The sequence below is a fragment of the Narcine bancroftii genome, chromosome 1 (genome assembly GCF_036971445.1).
Source record: "Narcine bancroftii isolate sNarBan1 chromosome 1, sNarBan1.hap1, whole genome shotgun sequence".
NCBI lineage: Eukaryota > Metazoa > Chordata > Chondrichthyes > Torpediniformes > Narcinidae > Narcine > Narcine bancroftii.
In genome coordinates, this window is record NC_091469.1 from 453,452,699 (window position 1) to 453,468,586 (window position 15,888).

Consider the following 15,888-nt stretch of genomic DNA (forward strand, 5'->3'; position numbering starts at 1 on the left):
GTCTGTACACAACAGGCAAACAACTTGCAGGTGGTACATACTGCACCAGAGTATGGCAGTGGTGGAGGAAATGATTAGTACGGTGGATGGGTTATCAAAATATGTGCAGTGCATTGTAAACATAGACAAAATAGTGAGCATATGGATGGCACAGATTGGCATATGGGCAGCGGTTAGCACAACACCATTATAGCACCAGCAACTGGGTTTCAAAACTGGCACTGTCTGTAAGGAGTTTGTATGTTCTCCCTGTGACCTCTGTGGGTTTTCCCCGGGTGTTCCCATTCCCTCCCACCCTCCAGAATGTATGGAGTTTTAGGTTAATTGGGTGGCAAATGTTTCAATGGTCAGAATTGGCTTCTACCGTATTGTAAATTATAACAAAAAATTAAAAATTAAAAGATGGGCCGCTTTATCCTAGATGGCACTTAGCTTCCTTAATGCTTTTTGAGCTGCATTAATCAGGGCAAGTCAAGAGCATCCATCATGCTCTTAATGTGTGCCTTGAGTCACTCACAGCAGGATACTGAGCCTCTTACCTTCTGTGAGCAAATATGTGGCTGTCCACCTGGGTTTCTGGTTAAAGAAAAACCCAGGATGTTGACTTGGTGATCGCAATGCCATTGAATGTCATGGATTGCTCCAGGGTGAACTGCAGAGAGAAATTGTTATGTAGCTGTTTTGCATGCTGCTGGAGGCATCGAATCCACGCTGCTGAAGATCCAACTGCGCTGGGTAGGTCACGTCTCCAGAATGGAGGACCATCACCTTCCCAAGATTGTGTTATATGGCGAGCTCTCCACTGGCCACCGTGACAGAGGTGCACCAAAGAAGAGGTACAAGGACTGCCTAAAGAAATCTCTTGGTGCCTGCCACATTGACCACTGCCAGTGGGCTGATATCGCCTCAAACTGTGCATCTTGGCGCCTCACAGTTCGGCGGGCAGCAACCTCCTTTGGAGAAGACCGCAGAGCCCACCTCACTGACAAAAGACAAAGGAGGAAAAACCCAACACCCAACCCCAACCAACCAATTTTCCCTTGCAACCGCTGCAACCGTGCCTGCCTGTCCCGCCTCGGACTTGTCAGCCACAAACGAGCCTGCAGCTGACGTGGACATTACCCCTCCATAAATCTTCGTCCGCTAAGCCAAGCCAAAGAAAAAGAAGGAGGCAGACTTAATTCCTGTCATTTGAGGAAGCTCTCAGAAATTCCAGGAACTTGAGAAGCAGCAACTAGAAAGTCCATTAGAAATGATTGGAACAGAGTGAAGGAAGTTTCGAATTCCAGTAGTTTTTAAAATATTTTATTTTTGATTTTCAAAGACTTGCACAAATCCAAACAAATGATACAATCTCTCAACGATGCTATACAACATTCAGCGTCTGTTTTTTTTACCCTAGTCCCTCTTTACCCCCCTCCCCTCCCAATACCCTAATACCACAAGTAAAAGATTGTACAAATTAAACAAACACCAAAAAAAATTATCAGTAAAATCACAAACACTTAAAGGAACTTAAGAAAAACCTAAAGTAACCTGAAATAAAAAAGTTAAGAACCAAAATACAAGAGTATGTCATCTGCACCATGACCCACTTCATTCATCTCAATCATTCCACTACTGGCTCGGATGATTGCCTTTCTTTTACTCGGGAGGGGTATAATTATATCTGCGCACCAATTTGAAACAGATAGGGCTGCCATACCCTAACAAATGTGTCATATTTCCTTCTTAAACTGTACATGATTTTCTTCAGGAGAATACAGCTCTACATTTCCATATTCCATCATGTAATATTTTGCTGGGAGTTGGACTTCCATGTGACTGTTATACATTTCCTGGCTACTGCAAAGGCGGCCTTCACAAACTGAATTTGGTATCTGGACAGTTTAAAACAGACGGCCATAACATTTTCCAGAAGGTACAATTCCAGATCCTATGCAAAATTCACCTTTGTAATTTTTTTTCAGAATACCCCCAGGTCTTCCCAGAGGGATCTCATCTTCATATACAGCCAGGTGGAGTGGATAAAGGTTCCAATCTCCACACCACACCAAAACCGAAATTTACGGATTGGATTTATGTAATTTTTGTGGTTTCAGGTACAGTTGAAACAAGCAATTATATTGCACCAACCTGTACCTGGCATTAATAACTGTTGTCATGCTGTCCTGACACGGGTCTGACCAGTACCGCTCATGAATTGTTGTGCAGTTGTCTCAGTATTAATAACTCTGCAACTTGTGTGGTGTGGAGGAGTCTGTAGGGGTGACGTGTCACAGGGGACATAAAATTAGGAGGGAGGTGGATAGGGTAGATAATAAAAAATTCTTTCTCTCTGTACTGGCCATTTGAAACAAGAGTCAAAAAACTTTAAGGTGAGGAAGTTTCGAGGGGTTCCAAAGAATTTTGTTTTACATGGACGGTTGTTGGAATCCAGAATGTTCTGAAAAAAAAGGATCTTTGCCCTGAAACGCCAACTAGATTCTCTTTCCACAGAAACCTAACCCATCAAATCCCCATGATGCACACAGGAGGCAATGCCTTTAGGAAGGGAGGTAAAGAAAGATAATTCAATGATTGACAAACTTTGGGTCAATGATCTCATACCTGATCTTTGAGGCGCTCCTGTTGCCCCATAATGGCAGTTGCATGATGAGGATATTTCTGTTTCAGATGCTCCAGGAAAGCCTCTCTTTTCCTGTCCATTTCCGATGGCTGCATTCCCAATATTTCCTTAGAACTGCGGGCTCCACCTACAGTGTGTCTCCGTGGGATGTTCCGAGCAGGTTTAGTATTTGAAGCACGATTATTTCCATTAGTGAGGGCGTCCTTTGATTTAATGCGATCCACGTCATCTGATGAGGTTACACGCAAGTTTGATTTCCCATGATCTAATAAATAGAAAACAAAGAGATGAAAAGTAGGCAAGATTTATCTCAGCCTTAGTTCTAGTGTCCTTGTTATTTGTACCTCTGCATTTCGAATATTTAACAGAATATTGAACAGTATAGCGCAAGATAGGCACTTCAGCCCATGATGTCTGTGCTGAACATGACGGCTAAATTAAAGTAAAACTCTGCTGCTTGCACAAAACACATATCCTTCCATTTCCTGCATTGAAATGCTTGATGTGAGGTGCTCCCTCAAGAAAGCAGCCAACATATTAAGAAAAGACGAACAACGGACAATGTCTGTAAGTTCATTAACTTAATCCATGCAGTACAAGGAAATAAGATAACAACATTGGCTGTTGCTTTAGACACAGAGAAAGCCTTTGACAGGGTAGAATGGAATTATTTATTCAAAGTATTACAGAGGTTCAACCTACCAGAAAAATATATTAATTGGATTAAAGCATTGGTGAAGGTGACAGTAAATGGATATGTATCGAACCAATTTAAATTAAGTAGGTCAACTAGGCAGGGATGTCCACTATCTCCCTCACTGTTTGCTTTAGCAATAGAACCATTGGCAGAACTGATAAGAACAGAAAATAAAATAAAAAGGATAAAAATAAAGGAGTAGGAATATAAAATCAGTTTATTTGCAGATGACATCATAGTGTACTTAACAGAACCAGAAATATCAATAAAAGAACTACATGAGGAATTGAAGGAATATGGAGAAATACAAGGAATATGGAGAAATATCGGGGTACAAGATCAATACAAATAAAAGTGGAGCAATGCCAATGAATAATGCGGATTACACAGAGTTCAGAAAAGAATCACCATTTAAATGGCAAACAAAAGTAATCCGATACCTAGATATCAGATTAGATAATAATTTAGGCCACCTTTACAAATTAAATTATCAGCCATTAAGAAAGCAGCCAACATCACAAAGGACCCTGCTAACCCTGGTCACGTCTGCACTATTGCAAGTTACTTTTTTGCACTAGGATTACTGTGAACATTTATTCCCTTTCTCATGTATTTATTGTCTCGTAATTTAATTCAATTATTTTACTATTATAGTTTTTCTTTATAAGTACCTGTTCAGCTTCTGCAAGCAAGAATTTTAGGCATATGTATATTGTACAAGCTGCAATTGTTTCTGCTTCCACCACTTCTGGAATCCCTTTCCAAGTACCACTCTTGGTGCAATAAAACTTGTCCCTCACTTCTCCTTTACGCTCCACCCCACCCCTCATTTTAAACACATATCCTCTAGTGTGCAACATTTTGAATCTGGGAAAAATGTTCTGCCCGCCTTCCCTCTCTATCCCCATCATAATTTTATCAACTTGCAGAGAACAGCACAGTATAATGCTATCTACAATGTGGTGGTGACCCATATTCACCATCGATCTCGTGCATCTTTACCTTCTAGATCAGCCTACCATGAGTGACCTTGTCAAATCCCTTGCTAAAGTTCATGTAGATAGCATTTACTGCCCTGCCTTTATCATCACCCAACTCAAAAAATTCAAATCAAATTTGTAAGACACGAGTTGCCTCACAAAGAACAATTAATCTTTTTGGGCAAGACATATTACACAAGTATTCATTTCATAAGATTCCGATCCATTTTCCATCACCATTTGCTTAGCCCCTTCCTGTGCACCTGCACAAATTAACACAGCTTTACAGGTGGAATATGATTCTTGAAGTTTCTTCAACTTTCACATATTACCAATGCCTGACTTGAGATGTATTCTCCTTCATTCAGGGAGCCTAATGCAAATGTGTTAATCATCCTGCCAAACACACTCAATCTGCAAGGATCATCCTGAACTTCCAATCACCGACCATTTTTTATTATCTGGCCGACTTCCAATGTCGACTCTCTGACCTCTGCTTCACATTGCCAGAAAAATAAATATTCCTCTGTTTGCAGATTGGCATCTGGCAATCTTTGAGATGCATGTGTCGAGCAACAAGTTCAGTTTTGAACCCTGCTCCTACTTATATTTATGCTGTTAATTACCTAGCGCATGAGGCCAATTCTCTTCTGCCCAAACACAAAAGTTTCCCCCTTGTTCTTTCTTTGTCACTCAGTTTGAAGGAAATATTTTTCTTTTCTTGATGGAAATCATGGACTTGAAACTTTCTCTCTGAACAACCTGACCCACAAAGTGGGAATTTGCTAGATGTCACACTGCCTTTGTGAAGAATGCTTTTTTTTAAAAAAATGCTGGAATGAGGATCTCACTTCAAAGTTTCAACAGATATCCCTGCCTGCACACAAAGATGGAACTAAGAGAGGGTCCAACTCCATTTGAAATCTTTCCTTCCAGCTGAGATAATAAACACACATCTTTGGCCTGTTAAGATACCCTTAATTAATTTGGCACTGCTTTAAATGACTGATCTATGAGCCACAAAGGAACATTGGAAAAAACCTATAATGAAAGTTGGGCGCTCAAGCCTGCTCTACCATTCGATAAGATCACAGCTGATCCTACTTTTTGAATCCATGTTCCCTGTTGTCCAGGATTCCTTGGAGACTTAATAGACTGCATATGCTGGAACGTGGAGCAAAAGAAAACAGTTGCTGGAAGAAGTTCATGCATCGTCTGTGGGTTGTTGACATTTTGGCTCCAGACCGTGCATTGGCTCTGAGAGTAGAAAGTCATCGACTGCCACAGAGCAGAAACAGGCCCTTCAGTCCATTTTCCAGCTAGTCCCTTTTGCCTGCATTTTGCCCATATCCCTGTGAACTTTCCTATCCCATTACTTGCCTAAATGTCTTTTATATGTTGCAATTGTACCCATCTCAATCACTTCTGGCAGCTCATCCACAGAGCCACCTACCTCTGAGATAGATGCTTTGAGTCCATTTTAAATGTTTACCCTCTCAGCTTGCATCTATGCCCTCTAGTTGGGTGGCGCAGTTGGCATAATGGGCAGATCTGTTGCCCCAATCCCTTGCTGTCTGTAATAAGTTTGTGCATCCTCCCTGTGTCTGCGTGGATTTTCCCCAAGGGCTCCTGCTTCCTACCACCCTTCAAACGTACCAGGGATGGATGTTAATCGGGTGTAAACTGGGCAGCACAGACTTGTGGGCCAAAATGGCCTGTTACCATGCGGTACGTGTGAAGTAAAATTAGTTCTGGATTCCCCTATCCTGGGAAACAGTCTATGGCTCGTCTATATCGCTAATAATTTTACACACCTTATCACTCCTCAGCCTCCTAGGTTCCAGGGAATATCACCTTGGCTATCGAGCCTCTCCTTATAATCCTTGTAGTCCTGATAATATCGTTATAGTCCTGATAATATCCTTAATCTTCTCTGTATCCTTCTCTATATCTTCTCTGTATCCTTCTCTGTATCTTCTCTGTATCCTTTCCAGCTTTATGATATCTTTCCTTTTAGGTGGGTGAGCAAAACTGCACACAATGTTCAAAGTTTGGTCTCATTTTTGCCCTGACTGATTAAGGCTAAACACGTTCTTCACCATTCTATCTGTGTCACCGCATCCATGAAATTATATGCACTTGTAGTAGTGGGTCTCGCTGTTTTACAGCATTTTCCAGTGCCCTACAACCAGTATATAGAGGAGAGTGGCAGGAGTGAGACAAAAGTTGCTAGGTGGATCTGAGGAAGGATGATGAGTAGGTGGATCAATGTGAGAAGGGGGATGGATGGAGTTGGAAGACCAAGGCAGGTGGGTGAAAGGCGGAAGCAGAGAAATGGAGAGACAGAAGAGGCACGTGGTGAAGGTGGCGAGAGCTGCCACAAGGTGAAGAGTAGCAGCACCAAGGCTTCTGCTCCTCCCCTTCACTTCTTGATACCGACCATCTTTCCATTCTCAGTCTTGATGCAGGGCCTGGATCTGAAACATCAACAATTCCTTCGTCTCAGCTCCCTCCCCCCGCACCACATGATAGTTGGCCCCCTGAGCTTCACCTGCATGTAGCTTGTTGCTTCCCCTTCCTTAACTGATTTAAAAACTCTATCAAACCCAACTTTACGTTCAAGGATTCTGCTTCCACACTTATAATCATTTGCTCCCTAATTCTGAAAGTGCAGGATCGTTCTAGTTTCTTCCATTAGGGAAACATTCTGCCAACTGTCTGTCAAGCTTCCAAAGAATCCAATGCATTTCAAAAAGATCATTCATTCTGCTAAGCTCCAATGCCTGACCTGATCAATCTTCCCTCAAAAGATAAGCTCATTGTTGTTGACTTTGAACAAAATTCAAAATTCTGGCTGCCACATTTCCCTGTATAATAACTGTGATTTGACCTAATTTATTCCATGCAAAGTATTTTAAGTCAACCAGAGAGTCTGATAAAGCATTAGGAAACTGCATGCTCTTGTAACATCTGGAAATCTCTAAACTCTCTTTGTCAGGACCATTGAGACCATTTATACAATGACCCACTAGCCCACGTCAATACATCCAAGCATTTAGTTCTGCCTTTTAACATTTTTTTAGATATGTTGAATTACAAAACATTACCTTTTTTAATTAACAGCTGAAAAACAATGCATGTCTCCGTTAATTTATATTACATGGTAAAGAACACAATTACAATAATTTTCAGCCAGATCAAAATTTGCTTTTAAACTGAATTCATGTAAAACTTAAAATCTAAAAACAATGGTTGGTCAAACATTAGTTCTGAGAAGAACTCATATTATCATATATAATGAAAGTAGAACTCTGCACTTTGTTCCATTTCCCAGTAGGAAACATCAAAGTTGTGTTTATTCCAGGAAATTAACTGCTAATGAGATTTATAATTTATTCCTGTCACCAGCATATAGGGAAACTGGGGGCCCTCATGCCTGCTTTCACCATTCAATGAGATCATTGGGATGTGATTTTCAGATCAACCACTTTGCTGCACTAATACTATAACCTTTCAATTCTCTTAACATCAAACCCTTGTCCAATCAGATCACCTCTTATTCTTCAAAACAGAATATAGGTCCATTTTGCTTAGATCTCCAAATACAACAAACATGCCATCAAGCAATCAATCTGGTAAACCTTCACAACATTCCCTTCATTCCAATAATCTACTTTCCAGTTAGAATATGACACTTTTGATTCCCTCCTCTAAATCAAAGTTATATTAAGTAGTTTTAACTTCCCTAATATTTATAGGTCTGCCATTATGATAAGGAGTAAAATAGGGGAGAATTTCTTAAATGTCTTCTTACCCAAGTGTACAAGAAAGGAGGGAACACCTGACCTCCTCTTAGGAAATGAGGGTGGGCAAGTGGCTGAATGGTCAGTAGAGGTGGGAACATTGGGACCCAGTGACCATAGTTCTATTAGGTTTTAAATCATTTTGGAAGAAGGTGGGATCTGCCTGCAAGTTGACGTCCTAAATTGGGCCTAGGAAATGTATGATGGCATCATGCAGACAATTAGGCAGGCAAATCGGATGAACTCAGAGAGGCACCTTTGTTAGCATGAACATGTTGAGTTGAATGGCCTGCTCCCATACTGGTGAACCTCTTCAAAGTCTCCACTTCCTTGCTGATAGTGTGACCAGAACTCCAAATATAGCTTAACTAAAATATGCAACATAACTTCCTCATTGTTAAACTCAATGCCCTGATCAATGAAGTACACTTTCTCTATTACTGCATCCACTTGCATTGCCAATTTCAGAGAACTATGGATTTACAACTCAATATCCCTTTGTACATTAATGTTCCCAAAGGTCTTGCCATTTACTATATATTCTTTATCTGAATCACCTCACAATGTGTGAGTCTCCACCCCCAAGATCCTTTCTCTTACTTCAAGCCTTCTTCCTCTTCCTGGACACTTCGCCTTGGCCAGCTGCCCACTCTGGACCTTTTCATTTCCAACTGCTGCAGAGACTTCAACTGTCTCAAATTTACCACCCCCTCTCATATTTCAACCTCACCTCCTCAGAACGCTCTTCCCCTCACACTCTCTGCAACAATCCCAACTTCACCATCAAACCCAGACAAGGGTGGTACAGCTGTGGTCTGGTGCACTGACATCTACCTTCCCAAGGTCAGACATCTCCCCTATTAACCACTCCCAAAGGACCCCACCACTACACATCAAGCCACTATCTCCAATCTCATCACCTTTGGTCACCTCCCCTCTACGGCCACTAACCTCATTTTCTACCACCCTTGCAATGCCTGTTTCTACCTCCTACCCAAGATACACAAACCCAACCATCTGGGTAGACCCATTGTGTCTGCCTGCTCTTGCCCCACTGAACTAGTTTCATCCTACATTGACTCTATCTTTTCTGCCCTGGTCCAATCTCTCCCCACCTACATCCGCGACACCTCACACACCCTCCACCTTCTCCAAGACTTCAGATTCCCCGAACCGGACTACCTCATCTTCATGATGGATGCCCAATTCCTTTATACCTCTATCCCTCACACAGATGGTCTGAAAACAAATCACTTCTTCCTGGACCAAAGACCTGACCAGTCACCCTCCACCACCACCCAATTCTGCCTGGCAGAACTTGTCCTCACTCTAAATAGTTTCTCCTTTAACTCATCCCACTTCTTCCAAATCTAAGGAGTAGCCTTTGGACATGGGTCCCAGATACGCCTGCCTGTTTGTGCGCTTCGTAGAGCAATCCATGCTGCAAGCCTACACAGGCAAGACCCCCAACTCTTCCTCTGGTATATTGCCAACTACATCAGGGCTGCTTCATGCATCACAATGAGCTTGTCAACTTCATTCACTTCGCGGCCAACTTCCACTTTGATCTCAAATTTACCTGGTCCATCTCCGATAACACTCTCCCCTTCCTGGATCTCTCTGTCTTCATCTCAGGAGATAATCTGTCCACCAACATATATACAAACTCTCCAACTCCAGCAACTACCTGGACTACACTTCCTCAAACCCTGTCTCCTACAAGGATTCCATCCCCTTCTCTCAATTTCTCCGTCTCAGCTGCATCTGTTCCTAAGATGAGGTCTTCCGAAATACCGGTTTTCTTCCACAAATGTGGCTTCCCCTCCACCACCAACTCAGCCCTCACCCACATCTCCTCCATTTCCCGCTCATCTGCCCTGGCATCCCCCTGCCTCCAGATGCACAAACATCACCTATCATTCCACCAGTCTCCGCATCCAACATATCATCTGTTGGAATTTTCAGAACTTTCTACAGGATCCACCACCAGACAGATATTTCCTTCTCCTCCCCTCTCGGCCTTCTGCAGGGACCACTCCCTCCGCGATTCCCTCATGCACTCATCCCTCCCCACCCATCGTGCCCCTGATACCTTCCCCTATGGTCGCAGGAGGTGCAACATTTGCTCCGATACCACCTCCCTCACCACAGTCCAGGGCCCCAAACAGGCCTTTCAGGTGAAGCAACACTTCACTTGTACATCCATAGGATTTTTTTTTTTACAGCATCTGGTGCACTGTTTGTGGCCTTGTCTACATCGGAAAGACTGATCGCAGCCTGGGAGATCACTTCCTTCAGCATCTCCTCTCCATTCACAATCACAGCGACCTCCCAGATACCAACCATTTCAAATACAAGTCACACTCCCATACTCACATGTCCCAAGGGGGACAATACCCAAGAGGTTAATGGATCATAACCTTGTGTATTATCCCACCCAGACCACCTGTAGATTGGTGCAACAACACCTTGTTTTCTGTCTGAGTACTATCCAAGCAGATGGAATTAACATTGACTTGACTGCTTTCCATTAAACCTGCTTGCCTTTTCTTTCCCCTTCCCCTTTTTCCTGTCTTTCCAGTTCTTCCACCCACTCTGCCATCCCACCTCCCCCCTCCCTCCTTTCTCCACCTATCATTGCCACCCACCCCACCAACTCTTTTGTTCAGATGCCCGCCGGCATTTTCTCATACTTTGATGAAGGGGTCAAGCCCAAAACATTGGTTATCCATCTTTACCTTTGTTATTTAAAGGACACTGACCTGCTCCAGCATTTTGTGTTCTCACATTTATCCATATTAAACTCCATCTGCCATTTTGCAACCTAAATTTATAGAACGTTGACAGTTTTCTTTCTCAATAGAGGATCCAGATTCCAGAATAAAATTCAATAGCAGAGCACTGAAATCAAAGGACAAGCAAAACTCCAAGAAAATTTTAAGGTTGAGAGCTGGTAAATCCTGGTTACTTTTGTGTTAGCTACCAGAAAGTCAAATTTTTAACAAACTGAAAGAACTTCACTTTCATTTATTTGGACAAGATAATAATTCAGAGGAGTATAGCAAAAATCACTTGTTCCTATGAACACTTATGTGAAGTAAACTGATGCATGAAAAATTAAATAATCAGTTAGAGAATGAATAATGTTGGAGGATGAATGAAAGAGGCCAAAATAATTGGAAGGATCAGTAGAAGAGGAAGGACAATACCCAAGAGGGACAATACCCAAGGGGGACAATACCCAAGGGGGACATTACCCAAGGGGGACAATACCCAAGGGGGACATTACCCAAGGGGGACAATACCCAAGGGGGACAATACCTAAGGGGGACATTACCCAAGAGGTTAATGGATCATAACATAAATCATCAATTACAGCAAAACAATTTATGTGATACTTAGTTTGTGAGAGAACTCATGACAATGACTTGTTATGAAATAGATAATGCTGTGAAAGGCTTTGAAGCTATTGAAGGCCATGACTGATGAATTACTGGGAGCAGACTTGTAGATTGTCAGAATAAGCAATGAGAACAGTGGAGAGCTCGTTGAAAGAATCAAAGACTTGTTGATCCAAACCAAGGCTTTTATTAGCAAAAGACAGGAGCTCTTCACAGGTGGCCGACCAGTCCGGAATGATCCGACCTGGCTAGGGACACAACCCTTTAAGGCCCAAACAGTAGGCATGGCTAAGCGCTCAGCCAATCGCTGTAAGCACAGTCTAGATACTGTAACTATATACACTATATACATTGGTGATAGATCTGTACTATCACATTCAGTAATCGAAAAACAGTGCTGAAACCCGCATTTGGATTAACATATGAGGCCAGACTTTCAAAACAGTGGGTAATTTAAATCTCCATCATTCTGGAAAGAACGGATGAAAAGCCAAGAGGGCAGAGTGTTTTCCATAAAGGGGTTTCTATTGAGGATAAAGAAAATGTAAATTATTTTTTAAGGAAAGGTATGGCTATGAATAAGTGAGACTGCCGCAAAAATAAAATAAGTAAATGGAGAGGCGCACAACTTATTGGGAGGGCAATGGCTGAATGCACTGGTCTCCTTTTCAAGAGATATCAAATTTAAAGACCAGAATCAGTGGAAGCAGTTTTGATCAACTCAAAAGATGGAGATATTAAGCTGGTACTCACATATTCATGCTATTATTTAGGACAAAAGTAGTATATAATTCTGTTTTGTTTTGCATTCTACCCACAACAATGCATTCTACAAGTTCTAATGTCCACATTAGGGTGTGCTGGATTAGTGCTGATGTGGTGGGTACACTTCTGCTTTAGTCAATGGACCATCACCTCAAAGCTTAGTTGTGATCGAGGGCTATTTTTGAGGATCTTTCCCTGGGAAAGAGTTTGAGGTTTGGAAAAGAAGGAGGGAGAAGGCTGAAAGTCAGAGGAAAAAAAGAGGGGGGGGGTGTCAGGAAATAGAGAAATCACATTTCAGAAGATGACCTGAATTTACAGGGCTCGCAATGCAATGGAACGCTTGGGAAACCCGGAAATTGAGAGGAAGTGCTAGTGATCCAACTCCTCCAAGAACCACCAAACTTGCAGGTCTCCTCTGATCCCACCTTGGGAAGAAACTCCTGTTGCCTGAGACAAGATCAAAAATAGATGATTTTGCATTGCGGGCGCCCAAGTTGAAATCTCACCAATGTCTCATTCATACACTGTATTCTAGAATTTGTACACTATGATGAATCAATATTGACACAAATGCCACCTCCCCTGGTTTTTCCTGATGCTGGCATCCAGTCAGTGCAGGAGAGGTTGTAGCCCTTGGGTTGTAGCGCTGTGTCTAGAATGTCCTTGTTTAGCTATGTTATTGTGAAGCACAGCACTCCCTGATGTCTCTCTGATGTTGTAATCTGGCTTCATTGAGTTTGTTTTCCAAGGATTGTACATTGGCCAGAAGTATGGTAGGGAGTAGAAGCCTCAGGGCCTGGAGTCTTAACTTAACCTTTAGCGCCCCCCGCCCCGCATCCACATGGTTGAGTCTTCTTTAAATGGCCCATGGATCAGATGCTGGTAACTCCCATGGTGTTTAAATGGCCCTTAAGCTAGCTCTCCAAATCTCCCACAGTGTTTACATGGCCTGTGTGTCGGCTACTTGCGACCCCCGCGGAGTTTAGCCCATTCGCTGGCTATTTGCAACTCCCACGGTGTTTAACTTGCCTGTGCGATGGTTGTTTAAAGTTTCTGCATTTCCACAGAGTCTGCTACTTCTTTCAATTGTGAAGTCTGCGAGCAATCTTAGGACATCATTATTCACAGGTAGGTTCTTTTCTATGCTTATAGGCTTGAGTTTTAATAGTTCTGAATGGGAATATGTGATCATCTCTGTCAGAGCTGCTTGCAAAGAGCCACTATACAGCGCCATCTTGAAATCACACTACATATTCAGGCTCCTCTCTATAAACTCTGTTTCATCCTCAAAGACAATTTGAAAAGAACAGTCAGAGGAAAAAACAGGATGAAGATTGGAAGATTAAAAATGACACAAGTAGTAATGAAAACTAAGCACAAGTGCATGATCACAGGATATTTTCAATGCAATTGAGCCATACGATGTTCTGCTTTGGGACAAAAGCACAAGTGTCTGTGGTTGGTCGGCAATAAAGGGTACACTCGCCTTCTGAAGTTCCTATGTATCCCAGAAATGAATATAAATGTTATCTGCCATGTGTCCTGGACTAGCCCGTGGACCACTATCAAGTTAAATCATCCAACAGGGATTAGCTTCAGCAGCAAAGAACAAATAGCTTGAAACTTTGCAGATTAATGGCACTGACCATATGAGTAGGAGATTTCACAGTCATAAAAGCTAATGACTCAGGTGTAAAAGATTTCCTGGGTATAGAGTAAGTCAGTAAATCTGCAGTTAGTGAGGGGAAAAAAGTAGAGAGTGGAAATCTGTAGGATTGAGCGAAACTCAGAGCACAGGACAAGGGCGAGGGATTGGAAGGCGGATCTAATGGTATTCCATTTCTTGCCAAAACAGTGATGCTGCAGGTTAAATGGGTCTGTAGTGAACACACAAAAGTTGGCAGATGCTGTGATTGTCACAAAATCACGCAAAAATGCTGGAGGATCTCAGCTGGTCTCACAGTATCCATATATCACTAACATTTTGGGCCTGAGCCCTTCTTCAAGACACCAGGTATGTAGAACCAGGCATTAATCCTTCAAAACAAGAGAATGGAAGTGTTCTTCATAGCTAATAATGTGGTCAGTGCACAGGATTATGCAGAAAATTTCAATGCACCGAATATTGCTGCAAGAGGGCATGAGTTGCATCAATAGAGTTTAGCCCTGAAACCAAATGCATGCAGAAACCAAGAAGAAATGACAGAAGCAGCATAAAAATGGTGGAGGGGTGGAATTACAATCCACAACCATTTGAGATAACACAAAGATACGGGTTCACCAGATAGAATTTTCTTTCTTTCTTCTTTGGCTTGGCTTCGCGGACGAAGATCCATGGAGGGGGTAAATGTCCATGTCAGCTGCAGGCTCGTTTGTGGCTGACAAGTCCGATGCGGGACAGGCAGACACGGTTGCAGTGGTTGCAGGGGAAAATTGGTTGGTTGGGGTTGGGTGTTGAGTTTTTCCTCATTTGTCTTTTGTCAATGAGGTGGGCTCTGCGGTCTTCTTCAAAGGAGGTTGCTGCCCGCCGAACTGTGAGGCGCCAAGATGCACGGTTTGAGGCGATATCAGCCCACTGGCGGTGGTCAATGTGGCAGGCACCAAGAGATTTCTTTAGGCAGTCCTTCTTGTACCTTTTCTTTGGTGCACCTCTGACATGATGGCCAGTGGAGAGCTCGCCATATAACATGATCTTGGGAAGGCAATGATCCTCCATTCTGGAGACGAGACCTACCCAGCGCAGTTGGATCTTCAACAGCGTGGATTCGATGCTGTCGGCCTCTGCCATCTCGAGTACTTCGATGTTAGGGATGAAGTCGCTCCAATGAATGTTGAGGATGGAGCGGAGACAACGCTTGTGGAAGCATTCTAGGAGCCGTAGGTGATGCCGGTAGAGGACCCATGATTTGGATCCGAACAGGAGTATGGGTATGACAACGGCTCTGTATACACTTATCTTTGTGAGGTTTTTCAGTTGGTTGTTTTTCCAGACTCTTTTGTGTAGTCTTCCAAAAGCGCTATTTGCCTTGGCGAGTCTGTTGTCTATCTCGTTGTCGATCCTTGCATCTGATGAAATGGTGCAGCCGAGATAGGTAAACTGGTTGACCGTTTTGAGTTTTGTGTTCCCGATGGAGATGTGGGGGGGCTGGTAGTCATGGTGGGGAGCTGGCTGATGGAGGACCTCAGTTTTCTTCAGGCTGACTTCCAGGCCAAACATTTTGGCAGTTTCTGCAAAACAGGACATCAAGCGCTGAAGAGCTGGCTCTGATTGGGCAACTAAAGCGGCATCGTCTGCAAAGAGTAGTTCACGGACAAGTTCCTCTTGTGTCTTAGTGTGAGCTTGCAGGCGCCTCAGATTGAAGAGACTGCCATCCGTGCGGTACCGGATGTAAACAGCGTCTTCATTGTTGAGGTCTTTCGTGGCTTGGTTCAGCATCATGCTGAAGAAGATTGAAAAGAGGGTTGGTGCAAGAACGCAGCCTTGCTTCATGCCATTGTTAATGGAGAAGGGTTCAGAGAGCTCATTGCTGTATCTGACCCGACCTTGTTGGTTTTCGTGAGGTTGGATAACCATGTTGAGGAACTTTGGGGGGCATCCAATGCGCTCTAGTAT

General features: G+C 42.9%; 1 protein-coding gene across 12 annotated transcripts in view; it reads right to left on the reverse strand.

Annotated features, from left to right (window-relative positions):
* LOC138751792 (sickle tail protein homolog) overlaps positions 1-15,888 on the reverse strand; it is a 689,307-nt gene that overhangs the window by 347,330 nt on the left and 326,089 nt on the right. For 8 of the 12 annotated variants that reach the window (XM_069914590.1, XM_069914602.1, XM_069914587.1 and 5 more), the window contains exon 2: positions 2,611-2,894. In XM_069914590.1, coding sequence (XP_069770691.1) covers positions 2,611-2,894 — 284 coding nt within the window. Of the gene's footprint in view, positions 1-2,610; positions 2,895-15,888 lie in introns of those variants that run through there. The other 4 variants (XM_069914592.1, XM_069914597.1, XM_069914593.1 and 1 more) reach the window with 4 other exon arrangements.